This window comes from Pelodiscus sinensis, chromosome 3 (assembly GCF_052426305.1).
Source record: "Pelodiscus sinensis isolate ZL-2025 chromosome 3, ASM5242630v1, whole genome shotgun sequence".
Lineage (NCBI taxonomy): Eukaryota > Metazoa > Chordata > Testudines > Trionychidae > Pelodiscus > Pelodiscus sinensis.
Window position 1 is genome coordinate 98270897 of NC_143054.1, and position 19836 is coordinate 98290732.

The 19836-nt window shown below is 41.5% G+C and overlaps 1 protein-coding gene across 2 annotated transcripts in view; it reads right to left on the reverse strand.

Annotated features, from left to right (window-relative positions):
- Positions 1-4211: 4211 nt before the first annotated feature.
- Positions 4212-19836, reverse strand: part of HBS1L (HBS1 like translational GTPase) — a 113012-nt gene continuing 97387 nt past the window's right edge. For both annotated transcript variants that reach the window (XM_075924223.2, XM_075924222.2), the window contains exons 13-18: positions 18699-18803; positions 16006-16096; positions 14179-14287; positions 10299-10399; positions 7652-7796; positions 4212-4884 (exon numbers count right to left, since the gene is read on the reverse strand). In XM_075924223.2, coding sequence (XP_075780338.2) covers positions 4873-4884; positions 7652-7796; positions 10299-10399; positions 14179-14287; positions 16006-16096; positions 18699-18803 — 563 coding nt within the window. In that variant the 3' untranslated portion in view covers positions 4212-4872. The remainder of the gene's footprint in view (positions 4885-7651; positions 7797-10298; positions 10400-14178; positions 14288-16005; positions 16097-18698; positions 18804-19836) is intronic.

Below are 19836 nucleotides of genomic sequence, written 5' to 3' on the forward strand. Positions count from 1 at the left end.
AGAGCCAGGCACCTCCAGCTCCCCGCTCTAACCCAATGCACCTCTCCTCTCCCAGAGCCACACACGGGACATACGGTAACCCTACCTTTGAAGTGCCTGCTCCTGCCACCTGGCCCTGCCTCAGCGGCTTGTCTGCAGACAGCAAGTGTCCCACCAGTGCCAGGCTCGCCACATAGGGCTGTGCACTCACATCCCAGCGTGGTCTCCGTGGGCAACTGCCCCCCCCCCACGCCACTGATGTGGGAGGTCCTTAGAAGCAAAGCTTATTGTGCCACTTCACCACCTTTTAGCTCATCTCCGCAGTGCCATGGGGAAGGGGCGATGGGGATACGTTGTACTGAGCAGCTGGCAGGGGTGGGGGTAATGCGCGTCTCCAGGTTCAGTCGCCCTCCCCGTTGGAGCACCTTGGGGAGGCTGCTGGAGAGGAAACAAACTAAGAGAGGAGGCCGTAGAAGTTATTTTTTTTTCCTCCCATCCCTCCCAACTTGGAACTGGCCTGCGTCTCACCAGAGCCGCCACTGCAGCCACATGCTTTTCCCGCCAGGCGCTGGGGAGCGTACGCAGAGTGGCTGTTAACGTCCGGCTGCGCATCTCTGAACGTTCAATTTGACAGGCACGTGCTGTCACCCCCTCCCCAATCCTCTTTGTAAGACAAAATCCTGGACTTTTTTTGCCAAATTTCACTTGTGTTGAGGTATCCCCCAGACTTCTCTCATGTACCCTTAAAGGTACGCATGCCACTGACTGAGAAACACTGTTCTACTGTATAAAACACCTTCCCATTAGGAAGTTTCTCCTGTTTAGTTAAGCAACTTTGTTTTACTTCCCTGAGAAATAGAAGCAGATACAAATATGGCTGTCTGCGGAGATTTTTCTCAAAATATAATAAACTGTGCAGATTACTGCAATCAGTAAAACTCCTGTCACCACATTATACATATCATCATATTTCTATATTTGACATGTATTCCTCAACAACCACAATTTCAAATTCAATGAACAATAATAGGGTCAGGGAACTACATACACAGCATGCAGATTGGTGTCAAAAGCCAGAACAATGCCCTCTTCATCTGTGTTGAAGCTGGGTAGCCATGCAGTTCTGCTGTACCCATTCGGCGTCGAACCTGAAGCCTTACTGGCCGTTGCAAAGTAGAGAGACCACAGGAGCTTCATTGTTGGGACTATGTACATGATACAATTGCTACAAGGGATATGCAATGAAATCCCCACAATTTGGTCTCTGGTTGGGAAGATGGACCGTACCTCCCCACAAACTTCATGTACACAAACAGCACAGCAACTAGTCAGGCTTTTGTGTGGCTACCACCTCACTTGTATAATGCAAATACATACAGATTTATTTATAGATTAGTTTGCTTGCTCATTTGCATTTTATTGTAAAAGCTGTGTTCATGGAGATTTGGGGGTGGGGAGAGGAGAAGATCGAGAGGACTTAAAGTTCTTTCATATACACGACTTCTGAGTTCTCCACTTTTCATTGACCCAGGGTTAAAATGGTGTTTGGGGCCCAAGGAAAAAGAGCACATTAGATGTAATAAAATTACTTTTAGGAGGAACATTTTTTTCATCTTTGTAACGCATCACACAAAATACTGTATGTTTTACAAAATTCCTAATGAGAAACCTATGCAGCCATCGTACAAGGCCTTTACATTTTGCAAAGAGAATGTTGTAATCAATGTGAGAAGTATTGCTAATCCCTACAATTTTTCTTTAACTCCATCCCTGAGACAGTGTATTGTTAGACATCCCTATGAGGAGAGTGATGTCGAGAGCCTAAAGCTATGAGCTGAAGAGATCTGGGAAAGTCTTCTAATTTCTGTTTTTTGTTTGAGAACTGGGAATAAGACAACTCACAAAAACACTTGCATGTTGCCCTTAAAAAGCCATGATTCACCTGTTTTAAGTACTATGCTAGGGCTTTGTAAGTCCATCTTCAATAACACAAGAAAAAGATGGGGGTAAAATCCTGGCCCCATTAGCTAGGCTAGAAATTCACCTAAGGATTCCAGATATTTTGACTCAAGCTCCACTGGAAACATTTTACCATCATCTTCCAAACCAGAGGTTTTCAAACTGGGGTAAAGGAACACTAGAGGAGCAACAGCAACCCACTGCCCCACATGTTGGGCTCAGAAAGGCAGCATCACCTCCACCTCCTGATTCACCTCAGCAAGCCCCTCAGCTGATGTGCAGAAATTGGTATGTGTGGCAGATGTTGACCTCTGCACCCAATGCTGGTTCCACTACTAGAGATTGTCACAAATGCCCTCCCTCACCCTGAAAGTCCAAAGGGAGACAGGTATTCATTTGTGTCTGGGATGGGAGGATATAACTAAAAATTGTAACTGAAATGGTACAAAGTGGGGGTGGAGTGGGGCTCAGCTCAAAAAGCTCAAAACATACAGAACTGTAGGACATTGTCTGCTTGAGAAATAGTAATAATGTGGTGGAATCTGTAGTTCTAAAATAATAAAAAAAACAGATCTGAAAGTTGTAGCTTCTCTTTCCTTCATCTTTTCCACCATTTATTTCTGTCCCTTGTACTAACCAGCTGTTAACACTTGGGTCAATTTGCATTTTTAAGGAGAAAAGAGACTATGATGTACTTGGTTCCTCATGCACAAGAGTCAGGAAATAGACTGAATTTTTTTTATTTTAGGATACTTTTCATCCACTCCAGCACTTCGGCTTACCTGTGATTTCATATCTATAAACGGCGTTACCTTGGTTTTAAGTACATCTATTGAAGTGACTCGGCTATTGTTTAAGAGTATTAAACCTCTGGAATCTTGTCAGACTTCTGCCATAATGGTTTAAGTATAAATTTAAGTATATGCATTGTTAAAAATCTACTGGAAACCCTAATTAAAGGTACTGGTATTACAGTACAATTTACAAAACAAGTGTTCTGTTTTGAGGGTAACAGGCCCAGAAATTCACGACTTGAGATCAACATGATCTCTCTAGTTAGAGCCCAGCTCTGACTTAACATGGGCCAAAACCTGCACACTTCACACTGAGGATGCAGACAAAACCACTCAAGTGTTAATAACACTATAGCATCTTTCTCACAGTTCCCTCTTGATGACAGAAAAGTACTCCCACAAGTAATACAAGTGACAGTGCACGAATCTTAGCATTTTACCACAAAGAACCATGGAATAAGCTCTCAAGACAGACACAGTTCAACGCAAGAACAGCATCAACATTCATACCTAGGCTAGGCTAACAGGTGTCAATTACCCATGTTAAACAAACAGTGAAGCATATCTTGAGGCCTCAATCCTGCAAGTATTTATGCACCTGTTTAACTTGAGGAATGTACATATTCCCACTAAAATCAATGGATAATTCACATGTGTAAAGTTACGCTCATGCATAAATATTTGAAGAACTGTAGTCTATGCATTTGATTGCAGCCTAAGTAACCTCCAACAATATGGGAAAAGTAGAAATAGATGAGCATATATAAGTGCTTACAGAAATATTTTTTGGGCAACTTCTTGAATAGAATTATGAGCCCAATCTTCAGCGTTCTTCACATCTTAGGGTATGTCTTCACTGCAGAGATAATCCAGGTCATCACACTCATGTCTAAGCACCCAAATTAGACTATCCTCGGTAGGAGTAGTCATACTACAAAATCCTATCTAAGTTACTGTGTCTTGCACTTGCTCGGACTTCTAGAGTCATATCCTATGGCTCTCTGCCAGGCAGCAAGCTGAGTCACTCTGAGTCCCAATGAACAATGGGAGAATTTGTCTGTTCTTCAGGGCACAAGGAGGGAATTGTGGGAAGGCACTGAAGGATTACCAGCACTTGAGTGGTTCCACATGCATCATTACTGAAAAATGAACAGGTTACCAGCACAGGTGAAATCAGCATTCATGTTATAGACTGTATCCTAGGACAGAAAGCTCAAGTTGAAAGCACTACTAGAATCTCATCAGTAGATTTTTCTGATCAGTAGATTTTAGATGAGAAGGGTGTTAGGGCAACACACTAGTAATAGTCCGGACTAACTCAGCAGTGAAAACATACCTTCAACATAATCAGTATGTAGTTTCCAGTTTTACTTTACAACTTTTACATAGAAACATTTTGTTGTGCAAAATTATGCTCAGTTTAATGGAATTTAGAAAGGGTTTAAATTAAATAATATGGTTTGAAGAAGGCAAGACATATTATGCTCAGACCAGGCTACTTTATTATATTTTTACACTTCAAAAATAAAATTAGCCATTGTTGGCACAGCTTCCACTACACATGCGGTTAAATTTTCTTTTTTTAAATAAATTTTAGGATGGGGGAAAAAATCTTGTAGATGACACAACATACCTTTCTCTGAAACGGAAGTAAACATTTTTCCCCTGAAAATGCATTCATCTCAAACCTTAAAATATATTAGACCAATTAAGTTACTTTATTGGATTAATGTGCAGCAATGAGCAAATCAAAGAAAAAATGTAAACAGTCAATGGTTGGAAGTAGCAAGATTGTTTCTTGATGATTCGCCATCTTATCTTCTAATGCATCTTTCCAATCAAGTTTCCATAAAGCTCTGTGAGCTGCAGGTGTGGGGTAAATTTCACACAGAGAAATATGGGAGCTTTTGAAATGAGAATGTGCAACATTAGCATTTCCATGTCAGTTGGCATTTTGTTTTGCATTAGGCAGAGACAGATAAAAAGTTCACTAAATGTCCAATAGAATTTAAATTTTCTTTTTTTCCTTTTTTTTTCATTTAATTGCACTTAGTTCCTTCAGCTGAAGTAACTGGATTCTGAAAGAGGTGTGAATGGCTGATTGCATTTTGGTTGGGTCACTGAAGTCTTAGCACCACTGTCATTCTTTAATCTAAAAAGAAAAAGAAAAAAGCTGTAGGTTTTGTCATTTCATAAGAAAATGAAAATACTACAGCAAAAACCAGAGAGCACCACAAAAGTCATGCTGTATACATTCTAACACAGAGTCCTACCAAGTTATTTCCAAAGAACAGATTAACCAGCCACAAGTTTATTTAGGCTCCAATTTTACAGGCATTTCAACACATGCATAACTTTACTACTATGAGGTGTTCCAATGGGACTCCTCACAGTAGCAAAGTTAAATTATTACAATTGATTATAAGATCACGGTCCTAGTTCAGAGTCCTTTGTAAACTAGTTCAGAGTCCTGTGTAAACTGTGTAAGTCCAGATATGGAGAGGTTGGACTTCCCTTGTCTGGCACCCTCAGAACATGACCTGTCCTGAATGAGGGAATTTGCCAGATATGGAGAGGTCCCCGGCCACTGGCCTCCTAGGACGCTGCCTCTCCCTGCAGTTAGCCCTGTTCTGGGCCCACTGCCACTGGGATCCAGCCTGCAGGGCTTGGACTTGGACTTCAACCTGCTGGAGCTCCCTAGTCTCTGTGGCTGTTTCTCCCATGCCCAACCAAGGACCCGTGCCAGGGACGGGGCTCGCCTGTTCTGCTGCTGCTCTTCCTGGGGATGAGGCTTGTGGGCTGCCCCACTTTTGCAGCTCACCAGTCCCGCTGCTAGCTCCCCCATCTTCATGGCCCCATTTCTCCCGCGCCTGACCGGAGATCTTTGCCAGAGACTGGGCTCACTGGTCCTGCTGCTGCCCTCACCTGGCCTGGGTTCCCTGGGGACAGAGCTCCCTCACCTCCACAGCCCCACTTCTACCTAGACAGACCAGGGATCCCTGCCAGGGACAGGGCTTGCCTGTCCCACTGCTGTACCACCTGGCTGAGGCTCCTCCAGGGATGGCCCATTTCTTCCCTGCCTGACCAGGGCTCATCAGGGGCAGGGTTTGCACTCCCGGGCGCTAGGGCTCTCTGATCCAGCAACATCCATGGTCCTGCTGGACTATGGATGTTGCCAGACCAGAGAATCATGGATTTCAGAAGTTCAAGAAGATATGTTAAGGCACCTTTGTAATATAGTTCACAAAGCCTCACCAGCTCTGGTAAATGTGTTTTAAACAGAGGAATAAGAGTTCTAATCCAGTCTCCATTACTGATAACTTATCAAGCCATGAGCCTCTGTATAAAAGTGGGATGATACCACCACCTTTTCACAATACATTACACACAGCTGGAATTAGAACTCAAGTCCTACAGGGCCAAAAATCACAGGCTTAAAAAAGATGACTTTATCTGTCAGTTTAGAAGAACTTTTATATTTTCAAAAGCATAATCATGATAATGGCAGGGAAAAATTTACACATTTGCATAGTGCCTGTCCCTGCACCTTCTGAAATTAACAGCATAAAATGCCTATAGCTATTAGTGGGAAGCAGGATTTGGTTTACAATACATTTAAGATAAGTGAGACTAGGACTGGGCCCAAAGTTATCAATAAAAATTAACAATGCTGTTTAACTGCAAGTTTATCTATGTGGAAGAGATGGTAAAAAGCCATTTTTAAGTTGGAGGGATACAAAGAAGTGAGAATTTTTGAAAAAATGTTGTTTTCATAGTACATGCCTAGCAATTTTCAGGTCAAATTAAATTTCCGATTTATAGTAATAGGGCTATTAAAAGAGGCTTTGTCCTGGAAGCTGATTGCAACTTTTATTATGGAGAAGCTGCCACGTCTCCATAATCAACATTCATAGATTCATAGACTTTAAGGTCAGAAGGGACCATTATGATCATCTAGTCTGACCTCCTGCACAGTGCAGGACACAGAATCTCAACCACCCCTCTTAGAATAATCCTCTCACCTATATCAAAGATATTGAAGCATTCAAATACTTTGAAGGACCCAACATGCAGAGTCCTTCAGCTGTGATCTGTGCCCAATGCTACAGAGGAAGGCGAAAAACCTCCAGGGCCTCTGCCAATCTACCCTGGAGGAAAATTCCTTCCCGACCCCAAATATGGCAATCAGCTAAACCCTGAGCATGTGGGCAAGACTCACCAGCCAGACACCCAGAAAGTTCCCTATAGCAACTCCTATCATCCCTCCATTGACCTATTTCCAACTGATAATGAATGGTCAATTAGTTACCAAGATCATGTTATTTCATCCAACCATCCCCTTATCATAGAATCATAGAACTGGAAGAGACCTCAGAAGGTCGTCAAGTCCAGCCCCCCGCTCTAGGCAGGACCAATCCCATCTAAATCAACCCGGCCAGGGCTTTGTCAAGCCGAGACTTAAATACCTCTAGGGATGGAGACTCCACTACTTCCCTAGGTAACCCATTCCAATGCTTCACTACCCTTCTAGTAAAATAGTTTTTCCTAATATCCAACCTGGACCTCTCCCACCACAACTTGAGACCATTGCTCCTTGTTCTGCCATCTGTCACTACTGAGAACAGCCTCTCTCCATCCTCTTTGGAACCTCCCTTCAGGAAGTTGAAGGCTGCTATCAAATCCCCCCTCACTCTTCGCTTCTGCAGACTAAACAGACCCAAGTCCCTCAGCCTCTCCTCATAGGTCATATGCTCCAGCCCCCTAATCATTCTGGTTGCCCTCCGCTGGACCCTCTCCAATGCTTCCGCATCCTTTTTGTAGTGGGGGGCCCCAGAACTGGAACTAGAACTCAAGTCCTACAGGGCCAAAAATCACAGGCTAGAAAACATTCTAGAAAATCCATTACAAAAGCATCATACCTCTGTGACAACACCTGCAGCTATAGTGGATCCGCTGTAGCGTAACATAAACCTTCCAAGTTCTTTAAAATCTTTGTACAATTCAAGGGCAACAGGCCTGTGTGTCTGTAGTTCTATTAAAGCATTCTGTCCTTTAGTCAGGACCCTGCAAATAAAACATTAAAACACCCAATTTTTATATCAATACGACTATATCTATAATATAGTAAAACAATCTGTCAGTAGATTTAAAAGCTAATCCACTGCAAATTATAAATTAATACACTGTAAGACCAGCAGTGATGACTATGATAATTGACCTCATATTTAATACAGATCATAAGACTTCTCTGTATTAATCCCTTGTTTGAAAACATTTTAGAAAAATATTCAATCTTCATTGAAAAATTCTGACAAAGAATCCACTACCCATTTTAGAAAATTGTTCCAATGGTTAATTACCCTTACTGTTAAAGATTTGTGCAGTATTTCTAGTCTGGATTTGTCTAGCTTCAATTTCTAGCCATTCAACCTTCTTATACCTTTGACTTCTGAACTGAAGAATCTTCTATAATCAAATTTCTGTCCCTCCAAGTAGGTACTTACAGGCCGTGATCATGGTTACCCCAACCTTCTCTTTGTTAAGTAAAATAGATCGAGCACCTTGAGTCTGTCACTATAAAAGCATGTTTTTCAATCATTCTCAAGGCCCTTCCATAAAAACGGCCATACTGGGTCAGACCAAAGGTCCATCTAGTCCAGTATTATGTCTGTTGACAGTGGCCAATAACAGATGCCCCAGAGGGAGTGATCAGAACAGGTAATTCTCATGTGATCCCTCCCTTGTCACCCACTCCCAGAGAAACAGAGGCTAGGGATATCAATTTATTAACATCCTTTGTGAACTGTGGATAGAAGAACTGAACACAGTATTATTACATGGAATAACACGGGACAACTGTTTCACAGTACACACTACTACTCCTCAACCTACACAACAAGTTTAGGGCAGAAAGTGGAAAATATTACGCCCAATTAAACTACAGATTGGATTTTTAAATTCAAGCAAGCAGAATGTAATTACCAAGTGGGACACTGCCACTGTTAAATGCCAAAGCTAACAACACTACATTTGTTCTCAAAGGATCTTTAATGAACACAAGCAGTAGACTCTCAGTTAAGTTTTATGTGAATGACAATAAGGTAGAACCTTCCATGGTCCCACACATTTGGGACAGAGGTGGTTTCGAATCACGGTGTTTGCTGGACATGGGGAGATCAAGGCTCCCCTCCCAAATGTCAGTCCAGTTCCTCCAGTGCTAGCCCCACTGCCCCCAGCCATGCTAGGACTGTGCTCCCTACTCCCAGCCCAGCCCCTGAACCTGACCAGCCAGGACTCTCTGATCCAGCAATATTTGTGGTCCTGTTGGACTACAGATGTTGCTGGACCAAAGAGTCCTGGATTTTAGAGGTTTAATTTGTACCATCAAACTGGAGCACTGATTTAATACTGCTTTATACAGATGAACTATCATGCTTTCTACAGATGAACTATAACTTTCTTCTGGAAATACTTGTTTTTTCCCCTTAGTGGTCTTCACACCAATTACTAAGTCAACCCAACTCTGCTTAGCTTGTGACAGGAAAAAATAAAAATTAGTATGAGACGATTAAGAATAATGAATAATTCTGAGGGGGCATGGTCATCATCTCTTCTCTAGACACAAAACACACCAATCTTCTATCTAGGTTTCAGGATTTTCTTTCCATTTCTTTCAGTGAGATATCCTGCCATGCATTCTCTGGGAGTGAGCAATTTTAATGACATCACAGCCATGCAACAATATGCCAATCAGCATATGATTTTAACCAATCAGTGTCCAAATCATACTACAGACTCTGTCTTATTTCAGGAACTAAAGCATAATCTAGTGAGCATGTGTGACGTAGTGGGGGTACTTGCTGGGATGTGGTGACCCCTGCTGTCTGGAGCAAGACCCAGCAGGGAAAGCCTCACTAGGCAGAGGTAATGCCAAACTTGTTGAACCAGTGGCCAGACACCCCCCATGGAGAGGAACAAAGGAAGGTGGATGCTGCCCTGGCTGGGGGGCAGGGCTGGAAGAGGGTTAGTTAGTTCCTGGCTGGAAGGCAGGGAATAAGGAGCTGGGGAGGGGGCTGGGACTCCCCTATCTCAAGGGGGAGCACTGAGGCCTCTTAGCCCCAGTTCCTGTAACCAGATTACATCTGTGCTGCGCTGTGCTGGAGGAGCAATAAACCACCCTCAATTCCACTGGCTGGTGCAGTCTGTTTGTGCCATTTCGGGGTGCAGGAGATGGGGAACCCCCAACGTGCCGTCACAGCATGGCATTGAGATAGTAATCTGGGAAAACATGTACTATTCACAGCTCTGCTAATGACTCACAGGGTGAGACTGGGCAAGTCAATTCACTTCCTGTGCCATAGCATCTGTAAAACAAGGATTAAGATACTCATCTTGTTTTATAAAGTGCTTTGAACTCTACAAATGAAACACAGTACAATATGTAAGTATATTAAAACTATCTTGAAACAAAATATTTTCTGTACTATGATTCAATTTGTTTTATTTTTACATATTTGAATATACTAAATGTTTATTGTAGTTAATGTTAATTTCATAAATACTTACTTAGGTTTCTTCTTTGTGACTTCGCCAGTACTCTTGTGAAGGATACTCAGCAATCGTCTAATAGTGGCAGGCTCACTTACAGTTTGATAGTGTAAAATCACCTAAAATAACAAAAGCTTCCTTTTTTCAGTTAGCAGCTTACATTTTAAAATTCTACATTTACATCTACCTATATTTTAAGAGCCTGAAACATCCTCAAAGTCTAAACTTTGACTTCCAAAAAATTCTGTCTACTAATGCACATGTCAAAATAAAGAACTGGCCCGATAGTAGCACAAAAATTCCTAGCTTTACTGATGGACATTCTTCTCTGGGTATGTGTCTCCACTGCAATTTGAGGTGTGACTGCAGCACGTGCAGATATACCTGAGGCAGCACTAGTTCAAACAACAGTAGAAATGACATAGTGAAAACAAGGGCTAGTATCTTGAGTACATATCCAGGTTCCAAGGTAGATTTGCACAACCTATGCTGCTGTGGCTTCACTGATATTGTTATTCAAACTAGCTAGATTCAAGCTAATTTAGGTATTTAAAAAAAAAAAACAACCTTCCCCACAAACGGACTTTACTAAAGTAAGACAGGAGATCTACATTACACACTTCACTTCTCTACAGAGGAAAAAGGACTGTAAGCTGTCTAAAATCATACCTGCCACATGGGGCCACGACAGTGGTACCCCTAACTCACCCAACAATATTGTCAATCTTTCCAATTATACACTCAGCCCGGCAGAAGAGTCTGTCCTGTCTAAGGGACTCTCTTTTTGCCCCACCACCCCCACTAACATGATACAGTTCTGCGGTGATCTGGAAGCCTACTTTCGCTGTTTCCATCTCAAGGAATACTTCCAACACAACACTGAACAGCGCACTGACACACAGATACCTTCCCACCAACAGCACAAGAAGAACTACTCCACATGGACTCCTCCTGAGGGTCTAAATGACAGTCTGGACCTCTATACAGAATGCTTCCGCTGACGTGCACAGGAAGAAATTGTGGAAAAACAGCATCGCTTGCCTTATAACCTGTCGTGCAGAACGCAATGCCATCCACAGCCTCTGGAACAACTCTGACATTATAATCAAAGAGGCTGATAAAGGAGGTGCTGTTGTCATCATGAGCAGGCCTGACTACCAAAAGGAGGCTGCCAGACAACTCTCCAATACCAAATTCTATAGCCACTTTCGTCAGATCCCACTGAGGAATACACTAAGAAACTACATCATCTGCCCAGGACACTCCCCACAGAAGCACAGGAACAAATCAACACACCCTTAGAGCCCCGACCAGAGCTGTTCTATCTATTACCCAAGATCCACAAAACTGGAAATCCTGGACGCCCCATCATCTCGGGCATTGGCATTCTCACTGAAGGACTGTCTGGATATGTGGACTCTCTACTCAGACCTTACACCACCAGCACTCCCAGTTACCTCTGTGACACTACTGATTTCCTGAGAAAACTACTATGCATTGGTGATCTTCCAGAAAACACTATCCTAGCCACCATGGATGTAGAGGCTCTCTACACAAACATCCCACACGTAGATGGAATACAAGCTGTCAGGAACAGTATCCCTGATGATGCGACAGCACAACTGGTGGCTGAGCTCTGTGACTTTATCCTCACACACAACTATTTCAGATTTGGTGACAATATATACCTCCAGACCAGTGACACTGCTATGGGCACCTACACGGCCCCACAATACGCCAACATTTTTATGACTAACCTGGAACAACACTTCCTCAGCTCTCATCCACTTATGCCCCTTCTCTACCTACGCTACATCGATGAGATCTTCATCATCTGGACCCATGGGAAGGAGACTCTGGAAGAATTTTACCATGATTTCAACAGCTTCCACCCCACCATCAACCTCAGCATGGACCAGTCTTCATGGGAGGTCCATTTCCTGGACACCAAGGTGCAAATAAGTGACGGTCATATAAACACCACCCCATACCGAAAGCCTACCGACCGCTATGCTTACCTGCATGCCTCTAGCTTCCATTCCGGACACACCACACTATCCATTGTCTACAGCCAAGCACTGAGGTACAACCGCATATGCTCCAACCTCTCAGACAGAGACCTACACCTATAAGGTCTTCTACAAGCATTCTGGAAACTACGATACCCACACAAGGAAGTGAGGAGACAGATTAACAGAGCCAGACGTATACCCAGCAACTATACACCGCACAATAGTAACTAACTCAGGAACCACTCCATGCAACAAACCTCGGTGCCAACTCTGCCCACATATATACACCAGCAGCACCATCACAGGACCTAACCAGATCAGCCACATGGTCACTGGTTCATTCTCCTGCACATCTACCAATGTAATATATGCCATCATGTGCCAACAATACCCCTCTACTATATACACATCAGCCAAACTGGACAGTCCCTACGTAAAAGAATAAATGGACACAAATCAAATATTCGGAATGGCAATATACAAAAACTTGTAGGAGAACACTTTAATCTCCCTGGACACACAATTGCAGATCTAAAGGTAGCCATCCTCCAGCAAAAAAACGTCAAGACCAGACTTCAAAGAGAAACCACTGAGCTACAGTTCATCCTCAAGTTTGACACCATCAACTCAGGATTAAACAAAGACTGTGAATGGCTGGCTAACTACAAAAGCAGCTTCTCCTCTGTTGGTATTCACACCTCCAGATCAGCTACTAGAAGTGTGCCTCATCCTCCGTGATTAGATTCGCCTCATTATCTCTAGCCTGATTCTGGCCTGCATATTTATACCTGCCTCTGGAAATTTCTACTACATGCATCTGAAGAAGTGGGTCTTTGCCCACGAAAGCTTATGCTCCAACACTTCTGTTAGTCTATAAGGTGCCACAGGACTCCTCGCTGATTTTTCAGGTATTTTTGTGCTTGCTGCAATCACACATCAAATTATTGTCTAGGCATAAACACTATTCATCTACTCAGAGCTTATCTCCTGGGCAGCCATATCCTGGACTTTATGGGACAGCTGTGGATATGATTACTAGACCTCTCTTAAGGGTGGTACTTTTATACATTATAATAAATATTTCTTTCTAAGTTTTTTGGTTATTGTCCATTTTTGAAGCCTGTGGCAGGTACTGAGATTTACAACTAGGTGCATTTCTATAAATGTATTATTAGTGACTGGCCTGCTTAAAACCAGTGTGCATAACCCTCACATTCTTTGATCGGGACAGAATTTATCAGAAATCAGGAGGAACAGGAATTAGGGATGTTAAATTTTGATTAACCAGCTAATCAAGTAGCCGATGGAATTCCTATCGACTACTCAATTAGCCAATAAGAGGTAGGGCGGGGGCACTCACTATCCCGGCTGCACCTTTGCCTTTTAAATGTAGTAAGAGCTGCCCACGGGGAACCTGAGGTGAGCAGGGAGTGCTTGAGCCCCTGCTACACTGCCTCTGCTCACGCCATATCCTACTGCGCCGCTGCCTTCCCTGCCACTTGCAACCCCCTGCGGAGACAGTGCTGGGGAAAACTGGCTTTGAAGCTGGCTCCTCCCAGCACCAGCTCCTGCTGCCCCCCACTTTGTTGCCTCTGATACAGAGGCAGCAAGCGGGGGAAGTGACTAGTCAACTCGACTACCCGATAAGCCTATGCTTATCAGGTAGTTGATCAGTTGCTTACATCCCTAACAGGAATCTGCCTCCAAAGCTGTAACTCTGCATCTTTAAACTAGAATTTCAAGAGAATGCTAATGATTACATATTGCTGTTTACTAAGTTTTCCCTCTGTAGGAGTACAAAATTGTTTTATTTAAATCAACAAGAATACTGAGCCACCTATGAAGAAAATCAGAATGTTCAAAGAGACAACTAGTTGAAGACTTACAGGGAATCCTTTAGTAATGGGGACTTCAATATTAAAGATGAGGACACGAGCTCTGAAACGAGTGCATGCTTTGATGGGTTCTTTGAGACCACAAAATACACAGCCAACACTACAAGAAGAAACAAGACAAATATTCTGATATTATATTGGAAAAATGTTAAGCAGTACTTTTTAAGTAACTATTAACTAAAAGAAGTGACACAATAATACGATTTATGTGAAAAGAAACTATCACACAATTAATGCACGAAGTCAAGTGCATTACTACAAGATATAAAAGTTGTTTGTGGGTGAGTGTGGAAAAGTATGGCAAGATCCAAATGGACAAGTACCTCCACTGCTAAAATTCTTCTTAAATTATAATATTTGGTGAGAAGACACACCAAGGAGAATAAATTAGCCTATTACCCAGAGGTCATCTCTCCAGAACAATGGCAAGACATTTTGGGGTGGGCAAATATGCAGTGCTGCTGCCTTTGATTTACCTGTTTTGTGGCGTGAGGGCTACTCTCTCCAACACCATTAAATCTTTTAACTTTCATCAGCAATGTGTTCAAGCACAACAAATAAACCCACTTTCATAATAGAGCTATACTGAAGCTAAGATATGCAACCAGTAGTGTTAAATCCACAAATCATGTTTTTTGTGGATAAAGGAGATAAGGGGAGCATTGCTATGTGTCACTCAGTACTAACCAGACCTACACTAACACAAAAACAGAGAAAGAAAACCAATGCCCTATTCCATGTGTACATCACTTTGTTATTCATACACAATCACATCAGTTGTACCCTTTCAAACATGACCACAGAAAGAACTTAGATCAAGGTGTCTGAGCAACCCAGCCATGCCCCCGGAATTGAACAGAACAGAACACCAACAATTTCAATAGACCTGAAACGTAAAGACTTTTACTTTTCAAAAATTTACATCACCCAAGACAAACAACCTACAGAACGTGGACAGCACAACTCCCAAACGAACTTCATTTGACAACAGCAGAAGAGACTGTCAAGGAATACAACTGCTGCAGCGAAGGAAATCAAAATAACTGTCTTTTTCCTTAGCAAAGGAAAGTATACATTTGCGCAAATATTGAAACAAGTAGCATTTGGGCAGCCAGCTTGAAAGAGCCTTATGAGTTTGGCAGTTCGACCCACAGCAGAAAAGAAGCCACATGAATTCCAAACATGTTACATGAATAGCAATTAACAAATAACCAAAACACATTGCAGCAGCTGTGACAAACGTATTGTTAGAAATGAGTAGGCTGCAATATGCTTTCATAAATCATTAATATTAATCAATTTATTTAAAAATTATATCTGTTTCTTTAAATTTTTGGGAAACAGAATGAGGGGCTAAATTTATTGAATTAATTGTTCACTACCAATAGTTTGACCATACAGTTTAGACATGCTTTTGTCTGGATGATTTAGAGTATGGTGAAGTCTTGATAAGCCTTTTATATTATCTAAATTCTGAATATATTATTATATATAGCTCCATTTGGCAATTCAAGACTTATATTTTGCAATTCCAAGAATGAGAAGCGTAAGCAAAAGGCTTTTACAATCACTTCTGCCAGCATTAGGGTCAATTAATCACGAACACTAACAGTGTTCTTCTGAGGTTGCCGTTGCACATACAGCAGATGTTTCCAACGTTTGTACATGCAGGCCAGGTGATATGCATCACTTTGGTTTTAAATATCCTGGTAACCAAATCATTCTTCAAGTAAACCGCCGACTATAAAGTGTAGTAGTTACAAGGTTTTTCATTAAAAACAAACCGTTGCTTAGACTGAAACTCAGATTTGCACTCACTTGATTTTGATAATATCCATGCCGGTCAAAGTGAGACTAACGTGATCTCCTGCTGCAGCCCAATCAACTGGTTCATCATGCAGTGTGATTCCTGGAAATGAGTAAGAACAGAACCTCACAGTGAAGTACCTAGGTTCTGTGCTACAAACAAACAGCTCTGTTTGGGCCATTTGTGCTTCATCAACCATTACTCATCAATTTTCAATATGAATGGGCTGAGAGTAAAAGCTTTTGACTAAAAGCACAGAGGAAACAATTTTTTTTTTTAAAGGACTTACCGCTCTCACTCCACCCTATTAATATGGCTTTGTCTATGTCATGGGAGTGGATTCAGCGCTAGTCACACAGCGCAGATGATGCGGTCTTGAAAATATTACTGTGTACTAATACCACAGTGTTTGCCCCACCCATTCTCTGATGCACATGCATACACCGTCCTGCCTTTCATTGTTCCTTACTGGTTCAAATGTCAACTTTCATTTACCGTAAGTTAGTTAGTGCTCTCCCTATCAGAGGAAAAGTGCAACAAATGACTTTGGGTTGAATGTTACCTATTAGAAAGCAATTGGGTAGGTATTCTATTGATTGTGAGAATAGGTATAGACTTATTGGTGAGAATAAAAAATTCATTGGGACTTGTAAATAAGTAATACTGAAGCAAAAAAAAAATGTTAGCCAAAGTTTTGATTTTGTAAATACTGTACATTCACAGATTAGGTCCATTTCACTGCAAATCACAATTTAAACAAGAAACATTTCATATTAATGCATCTCTGCCAGACCCTGGTCATTAGTAGGCGGAATCAAATCTGGGAACTCTGAAGCTTAGTGTAATGAGCCTCTGACGCATGAACTAAAAGCCAGATAGCTATTAGCTAGGGCTGTAGAGTAAACTTGCGATTCTCTCTGTTAAGTGGTCTACGTGCCACTAGATGGGACATTATACTACACCCAGAAGTGTGTGGGTTACGTTAACACATACCAAACTGTATTTCTTAGTTTGCAAATCTGTCTCTCCTGTTCCTTTCCAGCATGGGCATACAGTGTTATTCAAATTCAAGCATGATGCCATGAGGGACTATTTTGTTAAGCAATGTTGATAATTACTTCACCTAAAGGTGGCACTCCCAGACAAGGATAAACAAAGTTCAGACTTTTCTTTTTGTTAGAATTGATTAGCTCAGAGCCATATACAGGTTAACATGCCTCAAGTTTGTACTGAGATACAAGTATGTTATTGTCTCCTCCTTAAATGTAAGTATTTAATAAACAGTTGCTCCAAATCCACAGCTACATTTGAGCCACTATGTGATGCTACAGTGCCAGATGGCTCTTCCCAACATAGGATGGGGAAATACTCAAATGATATAGACCTAACAATTTCTGTGCTACTTCCTCCCCTCCTGCAACAAGCATAGAAAAGTGGTCAGGTCATCCCCACACTTAGCATACTCAGACTGCTGTAAATTTCTGTTCGACTCTTCAGGTGTACTAGTGAACAAGGACAGCAGAATGCACTGTAGAAGTAAAAAGATTAATGCCACCATTGTACATCCTTCCCTTCCTAGATGCTTTGCATGTTCCTCAATGACAATATTAGCTATACCAGACATACATAAACATGTTTTAAAACATTTTTATTTTTCATTTAGTTTAAATATACCTAGCAGTGCATATCTATGCACTTTATTACTGCAAACTTTATGAAGATTTAGTTTCAACATATTGTAGTGTCATGTATTCACTTGTTACATGTAATCAAGAAATATTTTCACCTTAACAGCTTTAAATGTTCTAGCCATTAGTGTGCATATTAATATCGTGCACAAATATTTTGAATTTTTTTTATGACGGCTCAATTGTTCAGTCATTAGCCAGTCATACAAAAATAATAAATTTAGTATCAACTCTTCCATATAACCAAATCAGAAAAATAGGTTTTAATTTCCCTTAGTGGTGAACACTATAAAACTAATAGTTGAAACAAATGGCTATTCAACAACTTTCCTCAGTTATTCAACATTTTATTATCATCAAAAAATAAACTGAAACAAAACTTTTTTTCAAACACAAACTCATTCTTTCTTCTATTTGCTGATACAGGAGTTAAGAAAATTGTGAAAAAATAAAATTAAATGCTGAAAATGTATGTGGCATATTGAAAGGGGGAAATATGATTTAATATTCTTCTGTTCCTTGAAATTTTTAAGACTGCAGAAATATATTTTCAATTGATAAGCACCTGGGATACAGTTGGACTGATAAGTGCCTCCCATCCCTAACAATGGAATGTCTTCAAGCACAACAGGTATGAAAAACTTCAGAAGGTAAGATTTACCTGCAAGGGCTGTTTAAAACCCACACACAAATAGCAATGCTCTAGGAAGTCTGACTACTAATGATTCTTTGTGTTTCATACATTTTACAGCTAGGAACTGCTGAACTCTTTTCACTGAAAAAAATCATGAGGCTGACACACATGGAATAACTTGCACTATAAAAAAAATGAAAAACCATACACACTTTCACATATCTTTCAAAGACAGATATTTATACCGGCACATCTAAAATTCGTTTATGCTTTCACATTATATGTTTGACAGTTGGTATCAGTTTGACAACCTGTTACCATTTCAGTAACTGTTTCTAGACCAGTATTGACCTGAAAGTAAACAAGCTTTTGAATACTGTACCTTTTGCAGTGCAAGTTTCATTGGGAGGCATAGCTAGAAGTCTATCTCCAGTCTGAATATAGCCTGCTTCTATTTTACCAGTCACACAAAATCCTGATCCTTGATCTGTAATAATCATGTTAAGAATTTGAAATAATAAAACAACTATATAGAAGTGTAAGAAGCATTTTTATATAAAGTTAACCCAATAGCAAGATAGATTAATTTTAATGTGAGAACACACATTTTTCTCAGCTAAGTCAGTATTCATTATTTGTAAAGTCAACAGTTTTACATAATAATGAAAACATTAATTCTGAAACCCCTTGATTTGGTATTTTTCTAATCTAAGAGCAGAAACCCAGTTCTTTAAAATTAATATGGTTGCATAAAAATCCAACTTTTAGTTTTTTGATACATTAGATCATTAGCCCATTTGATTTTAAGCACCCCAATATGATTTATAGACAAAAATATTTACTGAGGTATCTTAAGACAACTTCATGTACTCAGGCATATTTATTGTCCAATGAACCAGCTCTACTGGCATACTTTATACTCTCCAAAAGTCAATTAAAATTGGTTTGCTATTCAAACTTACAGCAATAGTAGGTGAGTTTAGCATTTGTTATGAATAAAAAAGTATTATATTTACAAAGTACTGTAAAACTCCATTAGTCTGGCATCCAATGCTCCGGCACTCCTGATGGTCCGGCACCATCAGGAACCTGGAAGTGCTGGGGCATCCGGACAGGCTTCCCCCATTCAGCCACTTCTGAAACTGACCAGCAGTTGAATCCGGGAAGCCGGGAGCAAAGGAGCTGGGGTGCTGCCAGGTTGGTCCTGTAGCGCTGCCCCTCAGAGCTGTGGGACCAACCCAGCAGCACCCCAACTGCTTTTGGGGACGCCTGGGGCAGAGCAGCTGGAGAGCTGCCGGGTTGGTCCCACAGTGCCGAAGGACGGTGCTACGGGACCAACCCGGCAGGACCTCAGCTGCTCTGCCTCAGGCTTCCTGGAATCAGCTGCTGATCTGTTTCAGCAGCGGCTGAATCGGGGACGCCTGGGGCAGATCAGCTGGGGTCCTGCCAGGTTGGTAACGCAGCCCCAAGGGACAGCGCTACGGGACCAACTGGGCAGTACCCCAGCTGCTCTGCTGCAG